The sequence below is a fragment of the Pristis pectinata genome, chromosome 9, assembly GCF_009764475.1.
Source record: "Pristis pectinata isolate sPriPec2 chromosome 9, sPriPec2.1.pri, whole genome shotgun sequence".
NCBI classification, from domain to species: Eukaryota; Metazoa; Chordata; class Chondrichthyes; order Rhinopristiformes; family Pristidae; genus Pristis; species Pristis pectinata.
Window position 1 is genome coordinate 20,002,063 of NC_067413.1, and position 22,240 is coordinate 20,024,302.

At 39.7% G+C, this 22,240-nt stretch overlaps 1 protein-coding gene across 1 annotated transcript in view; it reads left to right on the forward strand.

Annotated features, from left to right (window-relative positions):
* LOC127574444 (collagen alpha-1(XXII) chain-like) overlaps positions 1-22,240 on the forward strand; it is a 241,751-nt gene that overhangs the window by 76,271 nt on the left and 143,240 nt on the right. Inside the window, exons 4-10 of the mRNA XM_052023460.1 lie at positions 1,890-1,964; positions 7,325-7,424; positions 13,349-13,472; positions 16,516-16,791; positions 18,181-18,261; positions 19,912-20,028; positions 21,398-21,442. Of these exons, the coding sequence (XP_051879420.1) occupies positions 1,890-1,964; positions 7,325-7,424; positions 13,349-13,472; positions 16,516-16,791; positions 18,181-18,261; positions 19,912-20,028; positions 21,398-21,442 (818 nt within the window). The remainder of the gene's footprint in view (positions 1-1,889; positions 1,965-7,324; positions 7,425-13,348; positions 13,473-16,515; positions 16,792-18,180; positions 18,262-19,911; positions 20,029-21,397; positions 21,443-22,240) is intronic.

Below are 22,240 nucleotides of genomic sequence, written 5' to 3' on the forward strand. Positions count from 1 at the left end.
AATCCCATCTGCCTGCACAAGATCCATATCCCTCTGTTCTCTGCCTGTTCACGTGCCTATCTAAATGCTTCATAAGCTTTGCTATCATATCTGCTTCTACCATGCCCCAAGAAGCACATTCCAGGCACCTACCTCTGTGTAAAAACCTGCCTTTTAAACCTCCTTTAAACTTTCCGCTCTCATCTTAATCCTATCCACTCAAATATTTGACATTAACTTCCAGGCTCTTAACAACATTAGCAAGGCTTTTGACAAGGTCTCTCATGCTAGGCTGCTCCAGAATGTTAGTTCCCATGAGCCAATAGGATACAAAATTGGCTTGATGGAAGGAGTCAGAGGTAGTGAAGCATTGTTTCTCAGACTGGAAGCCAGTGACCAGTGTTACAGGGATTGGTGCTGGGACCTCTGTTATTTTTCATGTTGTTTGAATGATTTAGATGAGAATGCAGATAGCATGATTAGTACATTTGCAGATGATGCCAAAATTGGTGGTGCGGTGGACAAGAAGAAGGTTGACTAAGTTTACAACAGGATCTAAATCAACTGGGAAAATGGGCAAAGGAATGGCGGAAAGAATTCAACTCAGACAAGTTTAAAATGATGCATTTTTGGAAGTTAAACCAAGACAGTATTTACACATTGAATGACAGGACCCTGGGGAGTTTTGCAGAACAGAGAAACCTCGAGCTACAAGTACATAGTTCCCTGAAAGTGGCAACACAGGTAGACAAGGTGGTGAAGAAAGCATATGGCACGCTTGCCTTCATTGGATGGGGCATTGAGTGCAAGAGTTGGGATGTCATGTTACAGCTGTATGAGATGTTAGTAAGACTGCACTTATTGTGAGATTCCAGCATCTGCAGTCTCTTGTGGATCTACTAATCAGACCACCTACATTTTCATCCAGATCATTTATAAATGATTACAAACAGAAGTCAAAGAGAAGCTGTAAGCTTCAGCTCAGAGAAGTGCTGGTCTAGGCTGCCAGATCAATGAAAATTGGAAGTATACAAATTGCATGAATTGGAGGAGCACCAAGGTCAAAGATAATTAGTGGTTGTAGAAATGGAAGTGGAGACAACTGAGAGATCTGAAAACACTGTTGATGACTTTAAAAATTGAAATATGGTTGAATTGTGGGGCAATAGATCAATGAGCACAACTAAGTGAGACTTGGTTCAACTTAAGATACAGACAAAAGAGTCTTATATCAATTTGATGGAATTTGTAAGTTAGGGGAACAGCCAGGGAGCAATGGAAAAGTCAAGCCTTGTGATAAAAAAGGCAAAAATTAATGTTTTGACTGCAGAAGATCTGGAGATAGTTGGGCTGTGTCAAGGGGTAAAAATTTGTAGCTATGATGATGGAACAGATAGGAAGACAAAAGCTCATCTTGGGATCCAACAAGAGGCCAAGACTGTGAATGGTCTGATTCAATCTGAGACAGTGACTAGGGAAAGGGATTGTGGAATGGAGCTTGCAGTGTAAATCTCAATCTGCAAACTTCCCAGATTTACAACTAAATACTATTTGAATTCTGGGCTTGCAGTCTTAAAGTGACAGGTCAGTTAAAACAGAACACTAATTTAGCAAAAGAATTATGCACTGTACATTATGAGATATAATAGTCTTGAGATTATAAAATTGCTAATCAGTTGATTCATAGTAGGGAGTAAAAAAAAATTCAGATGATTAGCCATTAACTTGAAATGTTTATCCCTTCAGATGCTGCCATACCTGCTGAGTATTTCCAGGTCTTTCTGCACTTCCTGTTTCTTTTTCAGAATTCCAGCATCTGAAGTCTTTTTTTGCTTTTCAATGTCATAGAATATATGTTGGGATTCTGTAGATATACTTAGAGTAACATTTGTATTTTTTTGCTTTAACAGATGTTCTATGTCCTAATGTTAGATTGGAGGGGAATCAATACAAAGTACCAAGGAAGGCTTCCACTAACATCCCAGGTAAGTGAATCTGATTGCAGGGCATGTACAGGTGACCCCTGTTTTATGGAGGCATTGCCATCCTACAGAATCATCTGTATCACGATTTCCCTTAATGTGAACCCCCCACCCCTCCCCCTTATCCATTGAATACCATGTTAATAGTGGAGATGAGTTCCTATGGGATGTTTTTCTCTCATATTAAGCCCTTTTATCAGTGATAACCCACCACTGTTACTTAATAGCTGAGACCAACATTAGACTTGGGATGGGCATAGAGCAATACAGCACGGATACAGGCCCTTCGGCTCATCGAGTCCATGCCGACCACAGTGCCCACCCAGTTCATCCCAATTTCCTGCATTTGGCATATCAAGGAAAGGGATGGGATCTGAGGATCGGAGTTCAAAGGAGAAAGGTGGTGTTAGAAGGAGGTCAGTGGGGGGGGGAGTGGAGTGGGGAGGTGGGGAGGTGGTAATGGGTTAAAGTGCGGTGACTTAGTGGAAGTGGAGTAAATGCTAAGGGTTAACTTTAATGAGCTGGTGTGAGAGCTGGCCATAGCTCCCCACAAAGCAGCGCGTCAGAGAAAATATCTCGCAGATGAAGAGCTCTTCCGTGCTGCATTCTGGGACATCTATTCACATGTTCTCAGACTGGAGAGGGCATAGCATAGGAGGGACTCAGCTGTGACTGCCAACCCAATCAACACAGTGACATCATATCCAAATCTTACTGCCCAGAGCATTAAGTGACTAAAAATAAAAACTGACAACACTAATTCTTTCTTTCACATTTTATGTTTATTTTTTTCCCACATAAATTCCATACGAGTGAATTTTATTCTGTATCTCAAACTTTTGGGTCGTGATTTTTGAATTTTGTAAGGGTGGATTTCCATTACCTGAACTGCCATAACGTGGGGATCACCTGTAATAGTAAAACCATGTGTACATCGGAATGCATTGTAGTCAATTTTACTTCTAACATGAGCAATAACCAATCATGTTGCTTATGCGACATCAAAAGTACACATTCATATATGTAGAATGATCAACAAACATCAGAAGCAAAAGAAAGAGTAGGTCACATTGCACCTGAAGTCTGTTTCGATTTTCAATAAGATAATGTCCAATTCTGTGTGCCAGTGTGAAATTGGAGGGCAGTCAATAAAAATACTAAATAAAATTTACATTAACATTTCAGGTCCTTGGGTTTCTTAGCAAGACATATCATAGCAAAGTCAATAATAAGATTAAATCCACTTTCGCATAATCAACACATCCACTGATTCTCTTGGTGTCCCAAATTCTACTAATCTCAGTGTTGAATGTGCTGAAGAACTGACATTCCACTGGTATTTGAGGCAGAGAATTCCATAGATTTACAACTCTCTGAAATTAATGGAAATTTCTTCACTCAGAAAATGCTGAATCTTTGGAACTCTCTACACTGGAAAGCTCAGTCTTTGGTTTCATTCAAAGCTGAGATCAGTGGATCCTTGGATATTAGTGCAGGAAAATGCTGTAGGAAATTGGTGTGATCTTCTTGAGATGGCAGAGCAAACTAAATGGCCTACTCTTGCTCCTGTTTCTTATGTTTTTAAGTCTGATGGGTAAAGACATCTCTCATCTCAGTTCCAAATGTCCAATCATGAGATGATGGCCTTAGCTCTAGACCCTACAGCTCTCGACATCAGCCCTGCCAATCCCTCCCAGAGTCTTTTAAATTGAATTAGATTAAGAACATGAAAACATAAGGAATAGATATAATTGTTGGCCATTTGGCCCCTTGTGCCTGCTCCACCGCTGAGTAAGGATATTGTTGATCTTTTACCTTCCTACATGAAAACCATACCCTTTCGTTCCTTTAGTAACTGATTATGTATCAAAGTCTGTCACAAATATACTGAGCCATCGAATAATGAATTCGAAAGGTCACCACCCTCTGCATCTCTTCTCATCTCAGTAATGAATGGCCAGTTCCTTAGCTTAAGTATGTGATCCCTCTCACAAACCCCTCTTCTCTCCCCCTTCCTCCTCCCCCCAGTTCTAAATACCTCATCCAGAGAAAGCATCACCTCCACATCTACCCTGTTAAGCTTCTTGTCTCCTTTTGAGTGTTGTACATTTCAATGAGATCACCTCTTGTTCTTCTACACTCACAAAACTACAGATCATGTCTGTTTTATCTCTCCTCATATGGCAAGCCCACCATCCCAGGAATCAATCTGGTGAATCTTTACTGTTCACTCCCTCTATTGCAAATATATCATTCCTTAGGAAGGAAGATCTGACATGAGCACAGGTTTCAAATGCAACCACATCAGGATCACCAGGTCTCAGTCTCATTCTCCTAGCCTCTATGAGCATAGGTCATTCTTATTCATCCTCTTATACAGCTGTTCCCTTATCTGAGGAATCAATGCAGTAAACTTTCACAGTCTTCACTGCACTGACTACAAGGCAAATATACTTTTCCTAGATATGGTAACCACAACTGCACACTGTGCCCCAAATGAGGTCCCATCAAACGTGTTGCAATTACAAGACTTCCTTATTTTTTCTGTAAATGCTGTCAGATCACTCAGGTCCTTCAAATATATAATGGCTGTGGTTATCAAGGTTATCAAATACTTGATGTGTAATCTCATGCACTACTTGTACTGCAGTCCTTTTGCAATAGAAGCCAAAATTTGAACATAGAACATAGAACAATACAGCACAGAACAGGCCCTTCAGCCCACAATGTTGTGCCGACATAGCTATTTCCTCCTACCTACAGAATACCCATATCCTCCTATCTGCCTTCCTATTTGCAGACTGTACTTGCATATCTACTTCCTGCACTTCATGAATCAGTGCACTATGATCTTTCTGTATACCATCAAGATTCCTGTCAACTCATGCTATAGAATGAATAGGGCATAATTGAAATTGTAACCAAAATTGCACTTGAAATTATATGTGAGATTACAATTCAAGTTTTTGATGACCTTGATAATCACAGCTATAATATCCGATATGAACCTTTTTATGAGCAGAATTAACAGAAGGTTAAGGGCCGGAACTTGCTGGGAATGAATTGGATCTTGTAAGTATTCGGAAGCTTCTACATAAACACAGATGGCCAAGCACCATAGTAATCTCCTCGTTCTGCTCTGACATTGGACTCCTCATGGAGCATGAATTTGCAGAAATTCCCCAGTGGTTTGCTAAGGAATCTCCCCACAGGTCAAAGCAAACCCATTTGTTTCAGCGGGGAGAACTAGCTGAAAGGAAGATAGGTAAGTATAAGATAATTCAGTTTGCTTTAATGGTCTTAATAATTTTATCAAGTTTTGAAGTGATTTCTATTTTTTAAGCTTCGATCATTTTTAAATGTTTGATTACTTGAAATTTTAATGTTTCTCACTTATAGTGACATTCAGAAACATTCAAAATGAGACTTGGCAGTTTTGGCAGTTTTCAACTTGACAATTTTGACAGTTTGGAAAGCTCGGGGGGTTCAGGTTAGCCAAATATCAATCTTCTCTTCATTCAGGGTCTCGGCCCGAAACGTCGACTGTTTATTTCCCTCCATGGATACTGCCCGACCTGTTGAGTTCCTCCAGCACTTTTTTTGTGTATTGCTCCAGATTCCAGCATCTGCAGAATTTCTTATGCCTTCATTCATTTTGTGAGAGGGTTTGGTGAGGAGGCAACACTCAAGACGCTGCTCTTGCTCAGAGCTTCACCATTTTGAATCCTGGCAGCCGTAGCAAACTAACATTGGCGGGTTTGGAAAGGTTAAACTCATCATTTGTATTTATGTCAATGGTAATGTGGCCTGACCATGGCAGGAAACAGGTTTTGGACCACTGCCAATGTCTCCTTTTATTATTTCTGTCAAAAGGTATTCCTTGAAGTACATAAGGGTGATAGACTGCAGCAGTTTTATAAATTAACTTATCACCAAAATGAGCATTTTTATTATGTTATGTCCTGCACTTGATTTAAAGTCAATATAGCTGACTTTAAATCAAATGCTAAATTGACATTATTATAGTTTCATTGGTGTTACAGTATCCTATTTCTTGGTGAATCATATTCCATACGATTTTCATGCTTGTGCATGGGAGAAAATGTGTACAATTTGAAGAGCTTTTCAGAACCTATGTAATTGGTTGAATCAAGCTGTTTTGCTGAGGAATGTGTTCAGTATTGTGGACGGGGTCTAACCCAGACAAAATTAATCTTGAATAAATGTAAAAGATAACAAAAAACACAATTGCGCATGGTTTAGAATGCAACCCAGTTCCATTTAAAAGTCCAGGCAAATTCAGCCAATTAAACCTGCATGCAACTAATATCATTGACATAAATATGTGGAAATTGACCAAAGCCATAAACTCTATCCAGAAAAAATTAGGACTGATTGGTAAATGCATTGCTGAGGTATTCCCAGTGAATCTGCTACTGTACTAAAACAGCAACAAGTTTCAACATTTCTGTACATGCCTTTTGTATGTCCAACTAAGACCCACCTGCCCATTGGCACAATGGCTTGAAAGAGGTGAAAAGGGACAAATCTTTGTGAAATCAGGATTTTATGCACAGAACATTATACCTCCTACATATGGGTTTCTGTATTTAAGGGGACAGTTCTCTCTAATGACAATGTGGATCCTATAATGGAATGGGATATTATTTTATTAGCAACAAAGGAATGGTTGCCCAGCAGAGCCAGCAAATTAGGCACAGGATACCGGAATTCGATTTCCACATCTCTGCTTTGAATGATAAAATGTTGATGAAATAGATAGTTTTGAACATATATTCCTGTTTATTTCAGTGATAGGTGATTGTAAGTATATCACCTGTTTACTTCCCGGAGTAAAATGCAGAAACGACCACTTCCAAATGAAAATTTATGTTTGATGTGAGTGGCATTTGTATGTTTGACATGATATCAGTGCTTCAAATTAATTTGTTTCCTGTGCACTGCACCTTTTGGAATTTTGTCAGGGAAATGAGTTCATTGTGTCTGGGGTGCAACCATCACTGGTTATTTCCAGGACTACTCAGTTTACATTGTGTAGCTGAAGATGAGGGTTCCACTGAGGTAGGCCCCATACTTGCCTTCTATCCTTTGTCTTGCAAACCCCATCTACAGAACAGACCCAACCAACCATCAATCTCACCCACCAATCAGCTCAGCCTAATCATCTGGCCTCTAGGATTCCCAATCATTCAATCCCCTCAGGCAAAAAGCAAGGCAAATAGTGCACTGCCATCTCCCTAGCACCTGAAGCCAACCATATACCAGCAACTTCCAATTTATGGTTCTTATTTTTATTCAAAAATCTTTATAGCTTCAACTTAATTTTGGTCTTTGTTCTGCAGGTTTTGACCTGATGGAGCTGTTCCATGTGAGAAGCATTATTGAAGTGAAGGATGGAGGATTTGTTCGCCTTGGAACAATGCCCATAGTTCAAATGACAAAGTAAGTGACAAAATGAGCTGATAAGATGCATCAGCAGCCTCTACACTCCAATCCATTTGATCCATTCCACTTTGCTCTTCCACTTACCCCCCCCAGAGTAAACCACTCCATTCCACTGAATAACAGAAACAGCTCTTCACGTTTACTCATCTTACTGAACATCTTTTCACTCCACCACTCAGCATTCTGTGGCATTGTATAAGAATAACTGCCTTGCACACTACTGGTCTCCAATGGATACACACTGCTGGAAGCTGCTGTGCTGAGAACAGATGTTGTTTTAAACTGCTGTACACCATCACATACCAATACTTCAAAGTGCTGAGTAACTGTAATGTCATGCTCCTATGGTCCCAGGGCAGCACAGTGGTGCAGCAATTAGTGTCGCTGCCCCACACCTCCAATGGCTGGGATTCAATCCTGACCTAGGACGCTGTCTGTGTGGAGTTTGCATATTTCCTGTGACTGTGTGGGTTTCCCTGGGGTGCTCCATTTTCCACCCACATTCCACAAAGATGGTGGTAGGTTAATTGCCCGCTGTAATTTGCCCCTTGTGTAGGTGGGTGGCAAGTGAATTGGAAAAGGGTGGGGGGGGGGGGTGAGAGTTCTTGGGCACCTAAGAGAGAATTGGTTACAGAGAAATAAGTAGGGGAATGAGACTAATGGAAATGCTCTGGAGGTCAGCATTGGCTCCATAGGTCAAATGGCCTCCTTCTATGTCAAAAGTGACTATGAGGAAAAACCCTTATTGTAAACCGAATGGAAACCGTCTATCTCCCCTCAAAGAGAAAGAAGAAATCAGAGAAAATACTTCCCAACCTCTAGTCTCAAAGTGGCAGAGATAGAGACCTGGCAACTGGCGGTTCGCTTTTTTGGCAGTTGACAGGTTAAAGTACATCCAAAAAGAAAGAGCCTGGGTCATACTGTGTTGGACATTGGCCTTTTCCTCTCCTTTTCCCTGTGTTCAAATTCAGCCAGACTGATTGAATGAAAGTCTCCTCTGTCGCTGGAGAGACCCTCTATTTGTTTGATCACCTCTGAAGCCTGCTTTAGAAATCTTCCAGCGTTAAGCTGAACCAAGATTGAAACAAAAAGTGCTGTCAGTATTCAGCCAGTAAGGCAGCATTGGTGGAGAGAGAAACAGAGGTAACATTTCATGTTAATGGCTGTTCATCATAACTGGGAGAAGACAAGGTTACCAGCCTTTAAAAGACAAAGAAAGGAGAGAGGGGCAGAGCTTTCTCCACTTACAGCTCCTCCAGACTGCCCTTTTGTGTTTTTGACTCTCCCACCTGCTTGTACCTTCACCTTTCTTCCATCTTCCACATGGCATTCGTCAACTTTTCACAGGTCTGATGAGAAGTCATTAACCCAAAATGTTACCTTTGTTTCCTTAACACCAACTGCTGCCTGATCTACTCAGTATTTGCAACATTTTGTTTCTATTTCAGATTTCCAATGATCAGAATATTTTTCTTTTGCATTAATTTGAGCCCAGTTTGGTAACAATTGGTATTAAATGGTTAAATTTAACAAATGAACTACAAAGTTTTTCCAAAGTTTTACAGCTTTGTCTTAACCAGGAGTGAGTGTCATTGAACTAAGTGTCCAAAATAAAGGCATCCTATTGCAAACACAATTAGGAAATATAGCATAGTGATTGGAATTATGAACACAAGCTTCACTCCAGAAAGCGCTTTTATTGAGGATTGGGGAACCAAAGCTGATATGTCAAATGCAAGGCTTGGAGCTGTCATATTTATTGAGACAGTGTAAAAACATATACTAGTTATGTTAATTTGTAACTACAGATATGCTATCCATCAACAGCATCTGAAGACATGAAAGTGCAGCACAGATTATACTTCTAAAATGCTCTGATTTGGATATTCAGAAATAAAAGATTAAACACTTTGTTGTGTCCTTTATAGCAGGTGAATCAGAATAGAGTAGACTCTTTGAAGTCAACCTACAGAGGGTATAAAGGAAATAACCCGAAGATCCACAGTAATTTTTTTAAAGAAACTTTAAGAGCATTGAACTAGATATTGTTGTTTTCCTAACAATCAAATCAGACAAAAAATAGCAGTTCACTGAACTACAGGTATTTGTTTCTCAATGAAAAGTAAATACCAATTTAAATGACTATTACCTCCTCTTTATTTGACCCAAATTTCTTGTGCAGACAGAAATAAGAGATTGTAGAACATAGGACAGTACAGCACAGGAACAGGCCCTTTGGCCCACAATGTTGTGCCAAACTAATGATGCCTAATTGTACTAATCCCTTCTGCCTGCACATGGTCCATATCCCTCCATTCCCTGCATACAAAATACGTACAGAATTTAAAAATGTGAAGCAAAAGTTTAGACTTCAAGCATCAGGAAAATGAAGTGGAAACAGTTCATTGATTCATAACTAAACAGATAATATTCTATAAATTAATTCACTTTAAGAAAGATTGGATAAACAATTTGTTAAATATGGGACTGAAGTCCTAAATAGGTTGAGAAAAAAACTTGCTTTCAAACGTTGTGAGCTTTGCAAATTCAACAGGGAATGTTTCCACTGGAATGCAAGGTCAGCAATAAATGACACAAATTTTCATGTTGGATGGAACTTTTTACTTCCTTTTTGATGGTCAGGGAAAAGTTTCATAATATCTTTGTCAAATTATTCAGCATCCTTTAAAGGGCATAGTTCATGTAGTTGGTTAGAAAGAACATCTCAAATGAGCTAAATAGAGATACGAGAGATTGCAGGTGCTAGAATCTGGAGCAACACACAAGATGCTGGAGGAACTCAGCGGGTTGGGCAGCATCTATGGAGGTAAATGGACAGTTGATGTTTCGGGTTGAGACCCTTCAAATGAGCTAAATGTGATTTTTGATCTATATTTTGCTATTCCCTTAATTTATTGATGCTCAGGTTAGTGTTCGGATTATGCTAAATTTAGGGTTTGAGTTTGGATTAGGTTTGGGGATTTGTTTCATTTCAACTTGACTGCTTCAAGAAGGTGTAGATCCTGCTGGACATATCCCACAGCCTTGCTGTTAGCAACACATGACACAGGTAAAGCAGCATAAAATGATTCTAACATTATCTCATTTGGTCCCACTTTGTTCTACGTGTTCCACCCACCCCCACCCATCTCCCCTCCATACACTTTCTCTGCTACTGAAAATTGACTTGTTTTCTGTCTTTCCCAGTTCTGATAAAGGACCTTGGAACTGAAACGCTAACTGTTTCTCTTTCCACAGATGCTACCTGGTCAGCTGAGTGTTTCCATCATTTTCTGTGATCACTTCTCTGTAATACCTGACTCCTAATCTTATAATATCTATCTTCCACCTCCCCAGTGCCCATTTCATACTTTACAATTGTATCAAAGTCAATGTTTCTGTTTTTGTTCCACTTTCATGTTGTGATGTGGTATCTGGGTTGTGAAACAATGGCTAGATTGCCCAGAGGAGTCTTTCAAAAGTGGGAGATCATGCAATAAAATGTCCAGGAATACATCCAACCAGCCAAGACCTAAGTGTGCCACAAATGGAAGTAATTATAGCACAGACCATAGAGGAATTTAGTTCTCCTCATACATGGAGCACAGAAGGTTAGCATGCAAATACAGCAAGTAGTTAGTGAGGTAAATGGAATGTTGACCTTTATTACAAAGGGAATATAACAGTAGGGAAGTCTTAGTGCAACTGAATAAGATGTTAGTGAGATGACACCTGAAGTGTCTTTCTTATGGAAGGCCATGTTTGTATTTGTAAGTGCTTAAAGGAGTGGGGCACTAGGGTGATTCCTGGGAATGAAAGGGTTTCCTTATAAGGGGTAAGGTTGAAAAGGTTGGAACTAGACTCATTGGAGTTTAGAAGAATGAGAGGTGGTCTTATTCAAACAAGATTCTGAAGTGTTAACAGGATAAATATTAGAATATTTTTCCTCATGGGGGATCTAAAACAGGGTGGGGGCTTTATTTCAGAATGATGGTTCGCTACGTAACGTGGAAATAAGGATGAATTGCTTCTTTGAACGTCATAAATCTTTGGAATTCTATACACAGGAGAGCTGTGGAAGCTGAATTATTGATTATATTCAAGGTTGTGGTGGATAGATTCTTGGACTATGAGGAAGCCAAGTGCATCGGTAAATAGACAGGAAAGTGGAGGCGAAACCAAGATCAGACCAACCTAATGTTTTGAAAGGTTACAGCAGACTTGACAGGCCATATGGCCTACTCCTGCTCCAACTTGTTATGCTTTTGGTTAAATTGAGGGAGATGACAGTTTAAAACCAAATGGGCTTGAGCTCTAAGGCAAACTCATGCAGATATCTATCCCACACTTCATTCTAACAATACATGTTGAAACCTCATATGGATTGCTTTTAACTGCTGCTTTTGTCAGCCTGACAACTAAAACACTTTATCCCATGTCCTTTTTTTCCTAAGTTAGCCTCTTAAGCTGTTAGCTGTCAGTTTTCGGAGTCTCGCCTCTCCACACACCAGGGCTGTTATTGGCTCTGGTGGCTCCCTGTGGTCTATGGGTCAGGCAGTGTCATCTTGAAATAAATGTGAATCATTTAACTCCATCTGGCTAGACCACTACCTCACAGATAAAAATAGCAGTTAATTGAACTACGGTAATTGTAACTGTCCATATGCACTCTGCTGTACATTAGTCTATCAAATGCTCAGAGGTTTAATTGTGACTCTATACGTGTGAAAGCATAAGCACTGGAAAGAACACATCTGAAGCACAGTAGGGTATTGTGAGAAGTATTCCACTCACCCAGCTGTCAGCCTTGTCAGGATTTTTTCACTTATCTCTGGTTGACAGATTTATGCATGATCCTGTCCTAACTAACAACATCTTCAGGGCAGAGGGACCATTAATCATTCTGCGATGGACATCTGTTCCAATTTCACAGATATATGTGCCAGAACTTCTCACCTCATTCATGAATTAAGCAGAGTTCCCACTGTGTATTTTTTTTATATTAATTCTCAGGTTGGGGGTCACTGGGATAGCTGATATTTATTGCCTCTCTGCAGAACTGCTAATGTTGGTATAACAGAGTGACTTGCTGTGCTCTAACTAACGTTAGTTAAAGATGTGCAGAGGGAAGGAGTCAGGAATGGCCAGACTGAGTAACGATGGCATGTTCCTTGCCACAAACAACTTTACTGTTAAATGCTCACCCTGCCATTGCTGGATTCGAGCCCTATATCTTTCAGTTGTTAATCAAAATCTCTAACTGGTTCATTAATGTAATCACAACACCTTTGTAACCTTGCTTCTAAGCTAGTTTTCCAGAACTTACCTGTGTGAGAAATATGAAAAGCCAGTTTTAAGCTACTATAGGTGATGAGCCCTATGCATATGTCTCTCCCTTCCTCTTCTGAACCAATTGTTTCCCTGATGGGATATAATTTTATGTAGGTTAGTTTCCTTCACATTCCTTCAAGGTGGCCATTATAGTTCAGGATTGACACTTATTTTGGTGCATAGTTTCATCAAAGGAATTGTCACACCTGATCCTAATTTTGTCTCCACTCAGTTCACTTACAACAAGGGAAAATACACAGCAGTCAGAAGCAGAAAAAAACATGGTAGGTTTCTTGCTCCAATGTGAAAACGTTAAGGTTGTCGCTGTTAACCAGGTTGCCTCCTAAAATGTGCTATGTTCTGCTGCTCATCTCTGAGTTATCAAATATGGAATTATTTAACCCACAGTACGTTTCAACTGTGTGAAACAAAATTCTACAAGCATCTTGGTGCTGAAAGGTACTTCAGCATTTCTGTTCCACAACAAAGTCTGAGAGTCTATGAACAGAATGTGGGATCTTCCAGATCTATATGGGTCTGCTTAAGCCTACTGAATAATCAAGGGACTTTTATTCTTTCCTTTATCTCAGAGATGTGTTTCCTCAAGGTCTGCCTGATGAATATGCCTTTGTTGCTACATTCAAGTTCCGAAAATCCTCGAGAAGAGAAGACTGGTACATTTGGCAAATTATCGACAAATATGGAATTCCACAGGTATACAGCCTCATAATTAAAACAAAAAACAATGCCAGAAGTAATCAGCAGGTCAGACAGCATCTGTGGAGGGAGAAAGAGAGTTAGCATTTCAGATCAGTGAATGGTGAAAGTTCATCCACCCGAAATTTTTGTTTCTCTCTCCAGATGTTGTCTGACCCACTGAGTTTTTCCAGCATTTTCTTTATTTAGCACAGAAATATGCCCTTCCTCCCATCATATCTGTATTCACTATCAAGCATCCATACTAATCCCACTCACCAGCATTTGGCTTTCTGTGCCTGATGATTCATGTGTTCATCTAGATACTTTCCACATGTTGGGACAGTTTGTGTCACCACCACCCTCTCAGGCAGTTCATTCAGATTCCAACTATCCTCTGGGTGAAAAAAAATGCTTCCACAGATCCCCTCTGAACATCCTTACCTTAAACCTGTGCCCTCTCATTTTAGACACTCTGATATGGGGAGAAATTTACATTTTGCACACTCTTTCAGGTATCCCCTCAACCAAGGAAAATAAACTCAGTCTGTCCAGTCTCCCATAGCTGAAGCACTCCATCTCAGCCAACATGCTGATGAATCTCCACTGCACTCTCTCCAGTGCAATCATGTTCTTCCTATAGTGTGGTGACCAGAACTGTGGATACTACTCCAGCTGTGGCTTAACCGATGCTTTATAAAGTTGTTTCATAACCTCCCTGCTCTTATAATCTCTCCAAGAGTTACTGAAGACAAGTATCCCATATGCCTTCTTCACTACCTTTTCTACCTATGCTGCACCCTTAAAGGATCCTTGGACTTGTATACCAAGTTCCCTCTGTTCCTCAATGCTCCCTAGGGTGCTACCAATCTTTGTGTATCTCCTACCCGTATTTGTCCTCCCAAAATGCATCACCTCACATTTACCAGGATTAAATTCTGTCTGACATTGCTCTGATCACTTCACCAATTGATCCATATCATCCTGTAAGCCTATGACGATCCTCTTCACTATTGCAAATTTTGAGGACCTGCGGTATTTTGCCTTGGTGTGTTGCCCCATGTTTGTTATTGATTCAAAAGATAATTGCCTAAGGAAACTGAATAAATGTAAGAGATTAGAGCACAACTTTATTCTTTGAAATTGTGGAATTAATAGAATCCTAAAAAGGATTAAAAATAGATTGTTCCAAGAGCTGTTTTAAAGCAAAATAAATGTATGCATTTTGAAGTCAGTTTATATCCAGCCCTGGGTGGATATAGCTCAAACCATTACTTGTTATGATCTTTTTAAAATTGTTTCACAATGCAAGCATTGTATGTACTTCCTCCCAAAGTAGGTTGATGAGTAGTTATGGAAGAATTTAATAACTGTTAAAGAATGTAGAATAGAAGTTATAAGGAAGACTTGGTTTACATTTGGATTGGTTTGGGAACAGAAGCTTCCTGATTGAAGCATTTTCAGGAGAGATTGAAAGGCTGAAATTGCGGCTGAATTAGCAACACTGATGAGGTATTTAGTGGAGAGTATGTTTTAGAATGTGTTTCATTCTGCCTTCTAGATCAATGTTTCTGATCCAATCAGAGAACCATTTCTTTAGTTCATGGAGGTGAATGGGGCAAACCATTGATAGTAGAGCTGTGAGCAATGGGAAATTGACTACAACTCAGTGTTCACCACTGAGTTTCAGTAAGAGAAAAGAGACAAAGAAAACATATGGACTGCAAAAGGGAAAAAGTTCAGAAGTGATATAGAGGCATCTGGACCAGGGTAATAGGGAGAAATGTTGGCAAATAAACGTTCAAGAGGGGAAAAGTTCAAAGGAGATGTGCGGGGCAAGTTTTTTACACAGAGAGCGGTGGGTGCCTGGAATGCACTGCCTAGGGTGGTGGTGGAGGCAAATATGACAGGGGCATTCAAGAAGCACTCAGAGACATGAATGTGAGGGAAATGGTAGGATATGGACATTGTGTAGGCAGAAGGGATTAGTTTAGTCGGGCATCTTATTACTAATGTAATTGGTTCGGCACAACATTGTGGGACGAAGGGCTGTTCCTGTACTGCACTGTTCTATATTCTATGTTCTAATTTAATCAAGGAGTAAGGAAAAATCCAACATGAGATAAAAAGGCTAAAATGTACAGTCTCATGAGGAAAAAATGAGCTGTGCCAAAGTACATGGCACCATTGACTATTAAAGAGATAAAATTTAAGTTAAAATTTCCAGGTGGGGCATATGATAAAATTAGGGTTGAAGATACACAGGATTGTCTGATTTGTACCTTGAAAACAAAAATGAAAGGATTTTGGAAAGACAAAAGGAAATATAAAATATGCTTACAGGTGCTGTTAAAAAAATATTAAGGGCTTTTATAACTGTGTATAAAGAAAAGAGCAGTTACGTATAGAATAGAACTCTTGCACCCAGGCATCAGGGTCAATGGATTTGCTATACTATTCATCCCGCCACAGATTTGATGATACCTATGGATCTTCCAATCCTCACTTTCAACTGTTCCTTCTGGCCTGAATGTTGGGAGCTAAGTTATTTGGATAAATACAATTTAATCCATCCCAAGGGAAACTTATGGGGCCACATCTGTGGCCCATCCTATACCCAACATGATTTTTATTCCATTAACAGTAAAGGTGACAGAATCAGGCTTTGCTGATGACCTCCCTGTTGAAATCATGAGCTGGAATTCATGTCTAAGTACAAGAGAGGAAGAGGCAGTCAATGTCCTTGCACAAGCATGATTGAAAGGCTTCAGAAAAGGACAAATAAAAGATGAAATCAAAATTAAAAGAAAAATTGCACAATCTATCTTTTACTTCTGCTGAGTTTTGCGACAATCAGGTACTTCCAGAGCTAACAAGATAATTGCTTTCTCATTGCATGAGCCCACATCTAACTTAAGAGTATAGAGGTACAGAAATGGAATGATCTACATGTTGTGACAGGCCATTCGTGAGTGAATCGGAGCATCAGTGGCCCATAGCAGGAAAGAGAAATTTTTAATGTTGGTGTGCCAGATGAATGACTACTATTCCATTTATTCAGGTATCCATTCGCTTGGATGGTGAGAACAAAGCTGTGGAATATAATGCGGTGGGACTGAGGAAAGATGCTGTGAGGACTGTATTCAGAAACAGAGAAGTCAGCGGCTTATTTGATCGCAACTGGCATAAGATGGCACTGAGTATTCAGTCAGATAGTGTCTCCCTCTACATCGATTGTAAACTGATTGATACACTGCCAATGGAAGAGCGGGAGAACATTAATATCCAAGGAAAAACAGTCATTGGCAAGCGGCTGTATGACAGTATTCCAATTGATGTGAGTAGTACCCTATTTGCCCTCTTAGAATAAAGTAATGAAAATTGTAAATTAAAAGTGACTGTATCTCAATTATTTTGGACACTGACCTACTTGATTGGACAGCATTCATTTTTCACTCAGGTATGGGATTCAGTTTGCTTTTACCAACAAATGTACTGTGCTAAGGCCATTCTATAGCAATCTAGGCTGTAGCATGGAACCTTTTGATCTTTTAATGGATAACTGAATCTGCCATCAAGAAGTTATCTGTGGAGGGTAGAAGAAAGGGAATTATTTTCCTAATGCAACATTGAAACTGTGAGCTTCTGTCAGTCATTATTTGGAGTCACTTTTGATTTCCTCATATCTCCCAACATGCTTGCAATCCTTAAGACAACATCCTGGCTAACTGCTCTTGCTTCCTGCTGTGACTGGTGAGCAATCTCTGGGACTGGTACGCACATTCTCTGGTAATGTACAAATGAGGACAAGTGTTTTTGTGGTCTGGTTTGCTGGTCTAGATAGATGTAGTCCCTAAAGATGCAGTATTAGACCAATGAAAAAGTTTGGGTCATCATTAATTTCTATAATGGGGGTGAACCCACAACCTGTGCTGAAATATGGAAATATGGAAAAGACACCGGGGTCACTTTGGAAACAGCCAGCAACAAGAAGGTGAACGTGTAAGGATAACTGCAGATCTGGTGTTTTCACTGAGGTATCTTTCTCAGATCAGGTAAAACATTTCCTATACAGCCTTCAAAGTTCAGTCAAGGTTGCTTCTCACATCTGGTACTGACGGCATAAATACCTCATGAACACTGGTTTAAATATGTGCTAAGCAGAATAAGATTTCAGATTGGATCCTTGACATGATCTGAATTTACTGATTTCAAATAGGCAATGAAGAAACAGTCTGTTAAATCACTTGGGCTGGAGTGAGGCATCAGCTGGAGTTTGCCCCTCCTTCCATACTAATTTTTCTAAGTAATTAATGACTCATTAGTAACTTACAGGAAAAGTTCCTTTGAAATGTTCAGTTTTTGCAGTCAATATAAATTAGTGTCCCAACAATTCAAAGGCAGGAGATTCATCTTCATAGTTGTTAAAGAAAAGTTCATGGAATCATTGAAACTTACCACATAAAATGAGACTACTTTGGTCCAATAGACTAGTGCTGGATCTAATTTGTTATCTATTCCATGCAATCGTATCACTGTCCATTGCAACATGAATTGATATGTGTTTTAAGACCCAAGTCCTCCTGCAGAGCAATACCAGGTATTAGAGAGCCAATGCACAATCTATAGGCAAGGAGGATGGAAAAGAAAATAGATGCAAAATAAATATACAATATCATTCACCATTTTTCAAAATAACCCAGAGTGCTTCCTTTCTTTATTCTAGTTTGACCTTCAGCGGATTGTAATTTATTGCGACGCTAAGGATGCGGAGCTGGAGAACTGCTGTGATCTTCCCAGCAACCCAGTGAGTAAGAAGGAAAATGTGCAAGGAGACAGAAGATTTGAAAAGTTTAAGAGTTAATTTTTATTGCTTTATATGAATTGAGCAAAAACCTTTTCAATGAAGTTTGTTTTACAATGCCCCAGCTTCGGCACCCATGCTTTTAATCCTTTACGCCGAGTTCCAAAGTGCCCTGGAGCTTTTTTCTCTACCAAAATCTCTTGAATTTATGGCTAACACAAGGGGACATAATTTTAAGGTGATTGGAGGAAGATATAAAGGGGATGTCAGGGGTAAGTTTTTTTACACAGAGAGTGGTGGGTGTGTGGAATGCACTGCTGGCAGAGGTTGTGGGGGCAGATACATTTGGGACATTTAAGAGACTCTTAGACACATGAATGATAGAGAAATGGGGTGCAATATGGGAGGGAAGGGTTAGATAGATCTTAGAGCAGGATAAAATGTTGGCATAACATTGTGGGCCGAAGGGCCTGTGCAATGCTGTAATGTTCTATGCTCTATAACTCTGTAGCTCAGGAGGCAGAAAGATTATCAAGTGAGCGGGACTTTGGTTGGATAAGGGCAACAGAGCTTTGGATGAGCTGATTTATGGACGGCGCTGGGTAGCCAGGAGAGCATTGAACTATCAGACTCTGGAGGTGACAGAGGAAGAGATAAGCAGCAGAAGAGCTAAGGCTGGGAGAAAATGGGTCATTATAGTGAGGGGACCATAACTAATGTTATTGTCACAGAGAATTTATGTTCATAAGCTGATGTTGAACACAAATAGGATGCCATAGTGGCAAAGAATTGGAACCAACTTGAGACAAAGACCAAACAAGAGGGCAGTGAAGATAGGCTACACAGTTTATGGTGTGTTTGAGTAACAGGGCTGGAGGGAGTGTGATGGTGGTTGCAGAATGCAATCAGAGTGGCTTTTGTTTGTCCTGAGTCTTTATTTACTAAATCTTGGGTAGAGATCTGATGGAATAGTGGATGAGTGAATAAGTGATTTCAATTCATGGCACTAAATAAGCATATATAGAAGTCGAGGAAAATAAAAAAAAATCATTGCATATGCTATTGGAAAGTGCTGGAAACATTCAGCAGGCCAGGCAGCATCGATGGAAAAAGAAACAAAATTAACAAGGCTCTGGAAAAAAGAACTGGAAAAAAAGAAAAATAGTTAGTTGGGGGGAGGGGAAGATAGTTAGAACAAAGGGAATATTTCTGATAGGGTGAGACAGGATCACTAAATGTGACAGTTAAGTAGAAGTTAAGGTCAAATTAAACTTCTTTGTCAGTGTAAAGTGTTGCTAATGCTAAGGCTGTGGGACATGTCCAGTAGATCAGACAATACAAAAAAAAATGCAGCAACAGAATAGCTGAGCCTATATAGTAGTAGTAGTTGTGAACTGTAGTTCATGCCCAAATACTTGTCTGAACTGGAATTAGTGGAATGGAGTCTCACAAGTGGTGTTCAATGGGCAATCAGTGCTATATTGCACATTTTGTACAATTGACCGAGAATAATTTACCAACCCATTATGGTTTATTTGATATCTATCCTTGTATTGTTTGTTGCAGATGCATTTCTGAGATATATTGAAATCGAACTGTTCAAATCCTAACCCTAACATGTAACTTCCACTTCTTTCTCTCACTGTGTTTCAGTGCCAGATTACACTTGCCACCCAACATCCTTTATTGGAGATTTCAACCCCACTGCAACCACCTGCTGAGGCAGACAGCACAAAGACTGTCAACTGTTCTTGTCATAAGGGAGAGAAGGTAATGCAATTGTTTAACTTAATTAGAGAGCCACTGTTGCTTACCAAAGGATAGGAACAAGATGGTTGGTGAACATAGGCTTCTGTCTACAATACGTGGAAAAATAGACAGAACCTTGTTTAATTTGTTTTTGAACAAAGTCAATAGTGAGTGTTTAAGCTTAGAATTACTGAGTCCCTTTGACAGATAGGAAATAGGATAGGAATTTTTTTTCAGGGTGTCAGGCAATGACCAGCAGGATTTTGATGAGGGAACCAAATGTAATTTTCCAAGTTTGTTGATAGGAAGCTGGGTGGGATTGTTAGTTAATGATGAAAAGAGCTTCAAGGCAATTGAGACAAATCAGTGAGTGGGCAAATACATGGTAAATGTGGCTAAATACGATGTTATTGCCTTTAGTAGAAAAAAAAGGCAGTGCAAAATTTAAATGATGATATATTGAGAAATGTTGATCTTCAAAGGGATCCAGGAGTCCTTGTGCACTGAAAGCAAACAGGTGTAGCAAGCAGTTAAGTAGGCAGATGGTGCGATGGCCTTCATTGTAAAAGGTTTGCGTAAAGGAGCAAGGATATCTTTCCTCCATTACTCAGAGCCTTGGTGAGACCACAACTGAAGTATTGTGTGCAGTTTTGATCTCCTTATCAGAAAAAAATATCTGCCATAGAGGGACTGTTTTCTGGAATGGTGTGATAGTCAACTGAGGATTGGATTGACTGAGTTTGAATTCACTGGAGATTAGAAGAATGAGATAAGATCTCATTGAAATGTATAGGGAGGATGTCGGGGAAAGATTGCCCTGAAGGGGTGTCTGGGACAAATGGTCACTGTCTCAGGAAATGGAATAGGTTGAGAAAAAGGGAAATTTTGGTACTCAAGAAAGTTATAGAATAATCTACTGCAGAAGGCTGTGGCGGCAAAGTCATTGACTATATTTAAGGAGATAGATGGATATCTAGGTACAAAATGCATCAAGTGTTATAGGGAGAGCAAGAATTTGGTATTGAAATAGAGGGTCAGCCATGATCTTATGAAATGGTGGAGCAGGTTTGAAGGGCGTATTTCTGTTTCTATGTGATCAATAGCTGAAGGTTGACGACAGAGGTGCCATCTTTCCAATGAAATGTAAAATTGTCTCTCTTCATTTTCTGATGTAGATGTAAGGAGTCCCTATCATTAATTTTTAAAACAACATGAGATTTCACTGTAGTTTCCTGACCAATAGTCACCTACCACATCAATCACTGAAGCAGATCCACTATTCAGCTTTCTGTTTATGGATATTTGCTCCGCACAAATTGGCTGCTGCACTCTCTCCAAATTACAGCAGTAATTTGACTTGACAATCTTTGTTCTATTATAATTTTCACAGGGTGATCAGGGCATCCCTGGTTTTCAAGGACCCAGAGGCCCAAAGGTTAGTTTGACTTTTGCTGCATAATAATATATTAATATATGAAGATAATTCTTTCTCGAGTATCTCTTTCAAAGTTCTTTTACTCAGGATAACCGCTATCATTTCAGTTCTAAATTCCAGGTTCCTATATAATTGACCTTTCAGTTATAGAACTGAAACAAAGGAACAGCATGACTCCTGCAAAAAAGTGTTTTCAGATGTTTTCAAGTGTTTTGCCCATTTCCATCATCTGCAAGTTCCTCACCAAGTCGCAAACCATCCTGATTTGGATAATTAGCCATGACACAATTAGCCTTGACATTCAATATCTTCAGGCAATAACATTCATGTAATCCATAAGTTTGGATCATAAATCCATTAATGCTCATAAATTAAGTAACTCAATTAACAAAGGGGAATAATTTATGTAAAGGATTTCAATGCAACACCTTTAGCACTGATACCCAGTGCCTGGGTTTCTGAGTCACAAACCTCAGTAGTCTTTTACATAGTCAAATACATGAATGATAAAGAAATGGGGGGCTATGTGGGAGGGAAGGGTTAGATAGATATTAGAGCAGGATAAAATGTCGGCACAACATTGTGGGCCAAAGGGCCTGTACTGTGCTGTAATGTTCTATGTTCTATATCACCAGCCCTTCATTGTCATTCAGTCAAAATCCTGAACTCTTTCCACAACAGTACTGTTTGCACCAGAAGGATTACAGCAATTCAAAAAGGTGGCTCACTACCATCTTCTAAAGAGCTGTTATGGCTGGCAGGGATGGCCTTGACAGTAACAGCCAAGTCCAAAAGAAA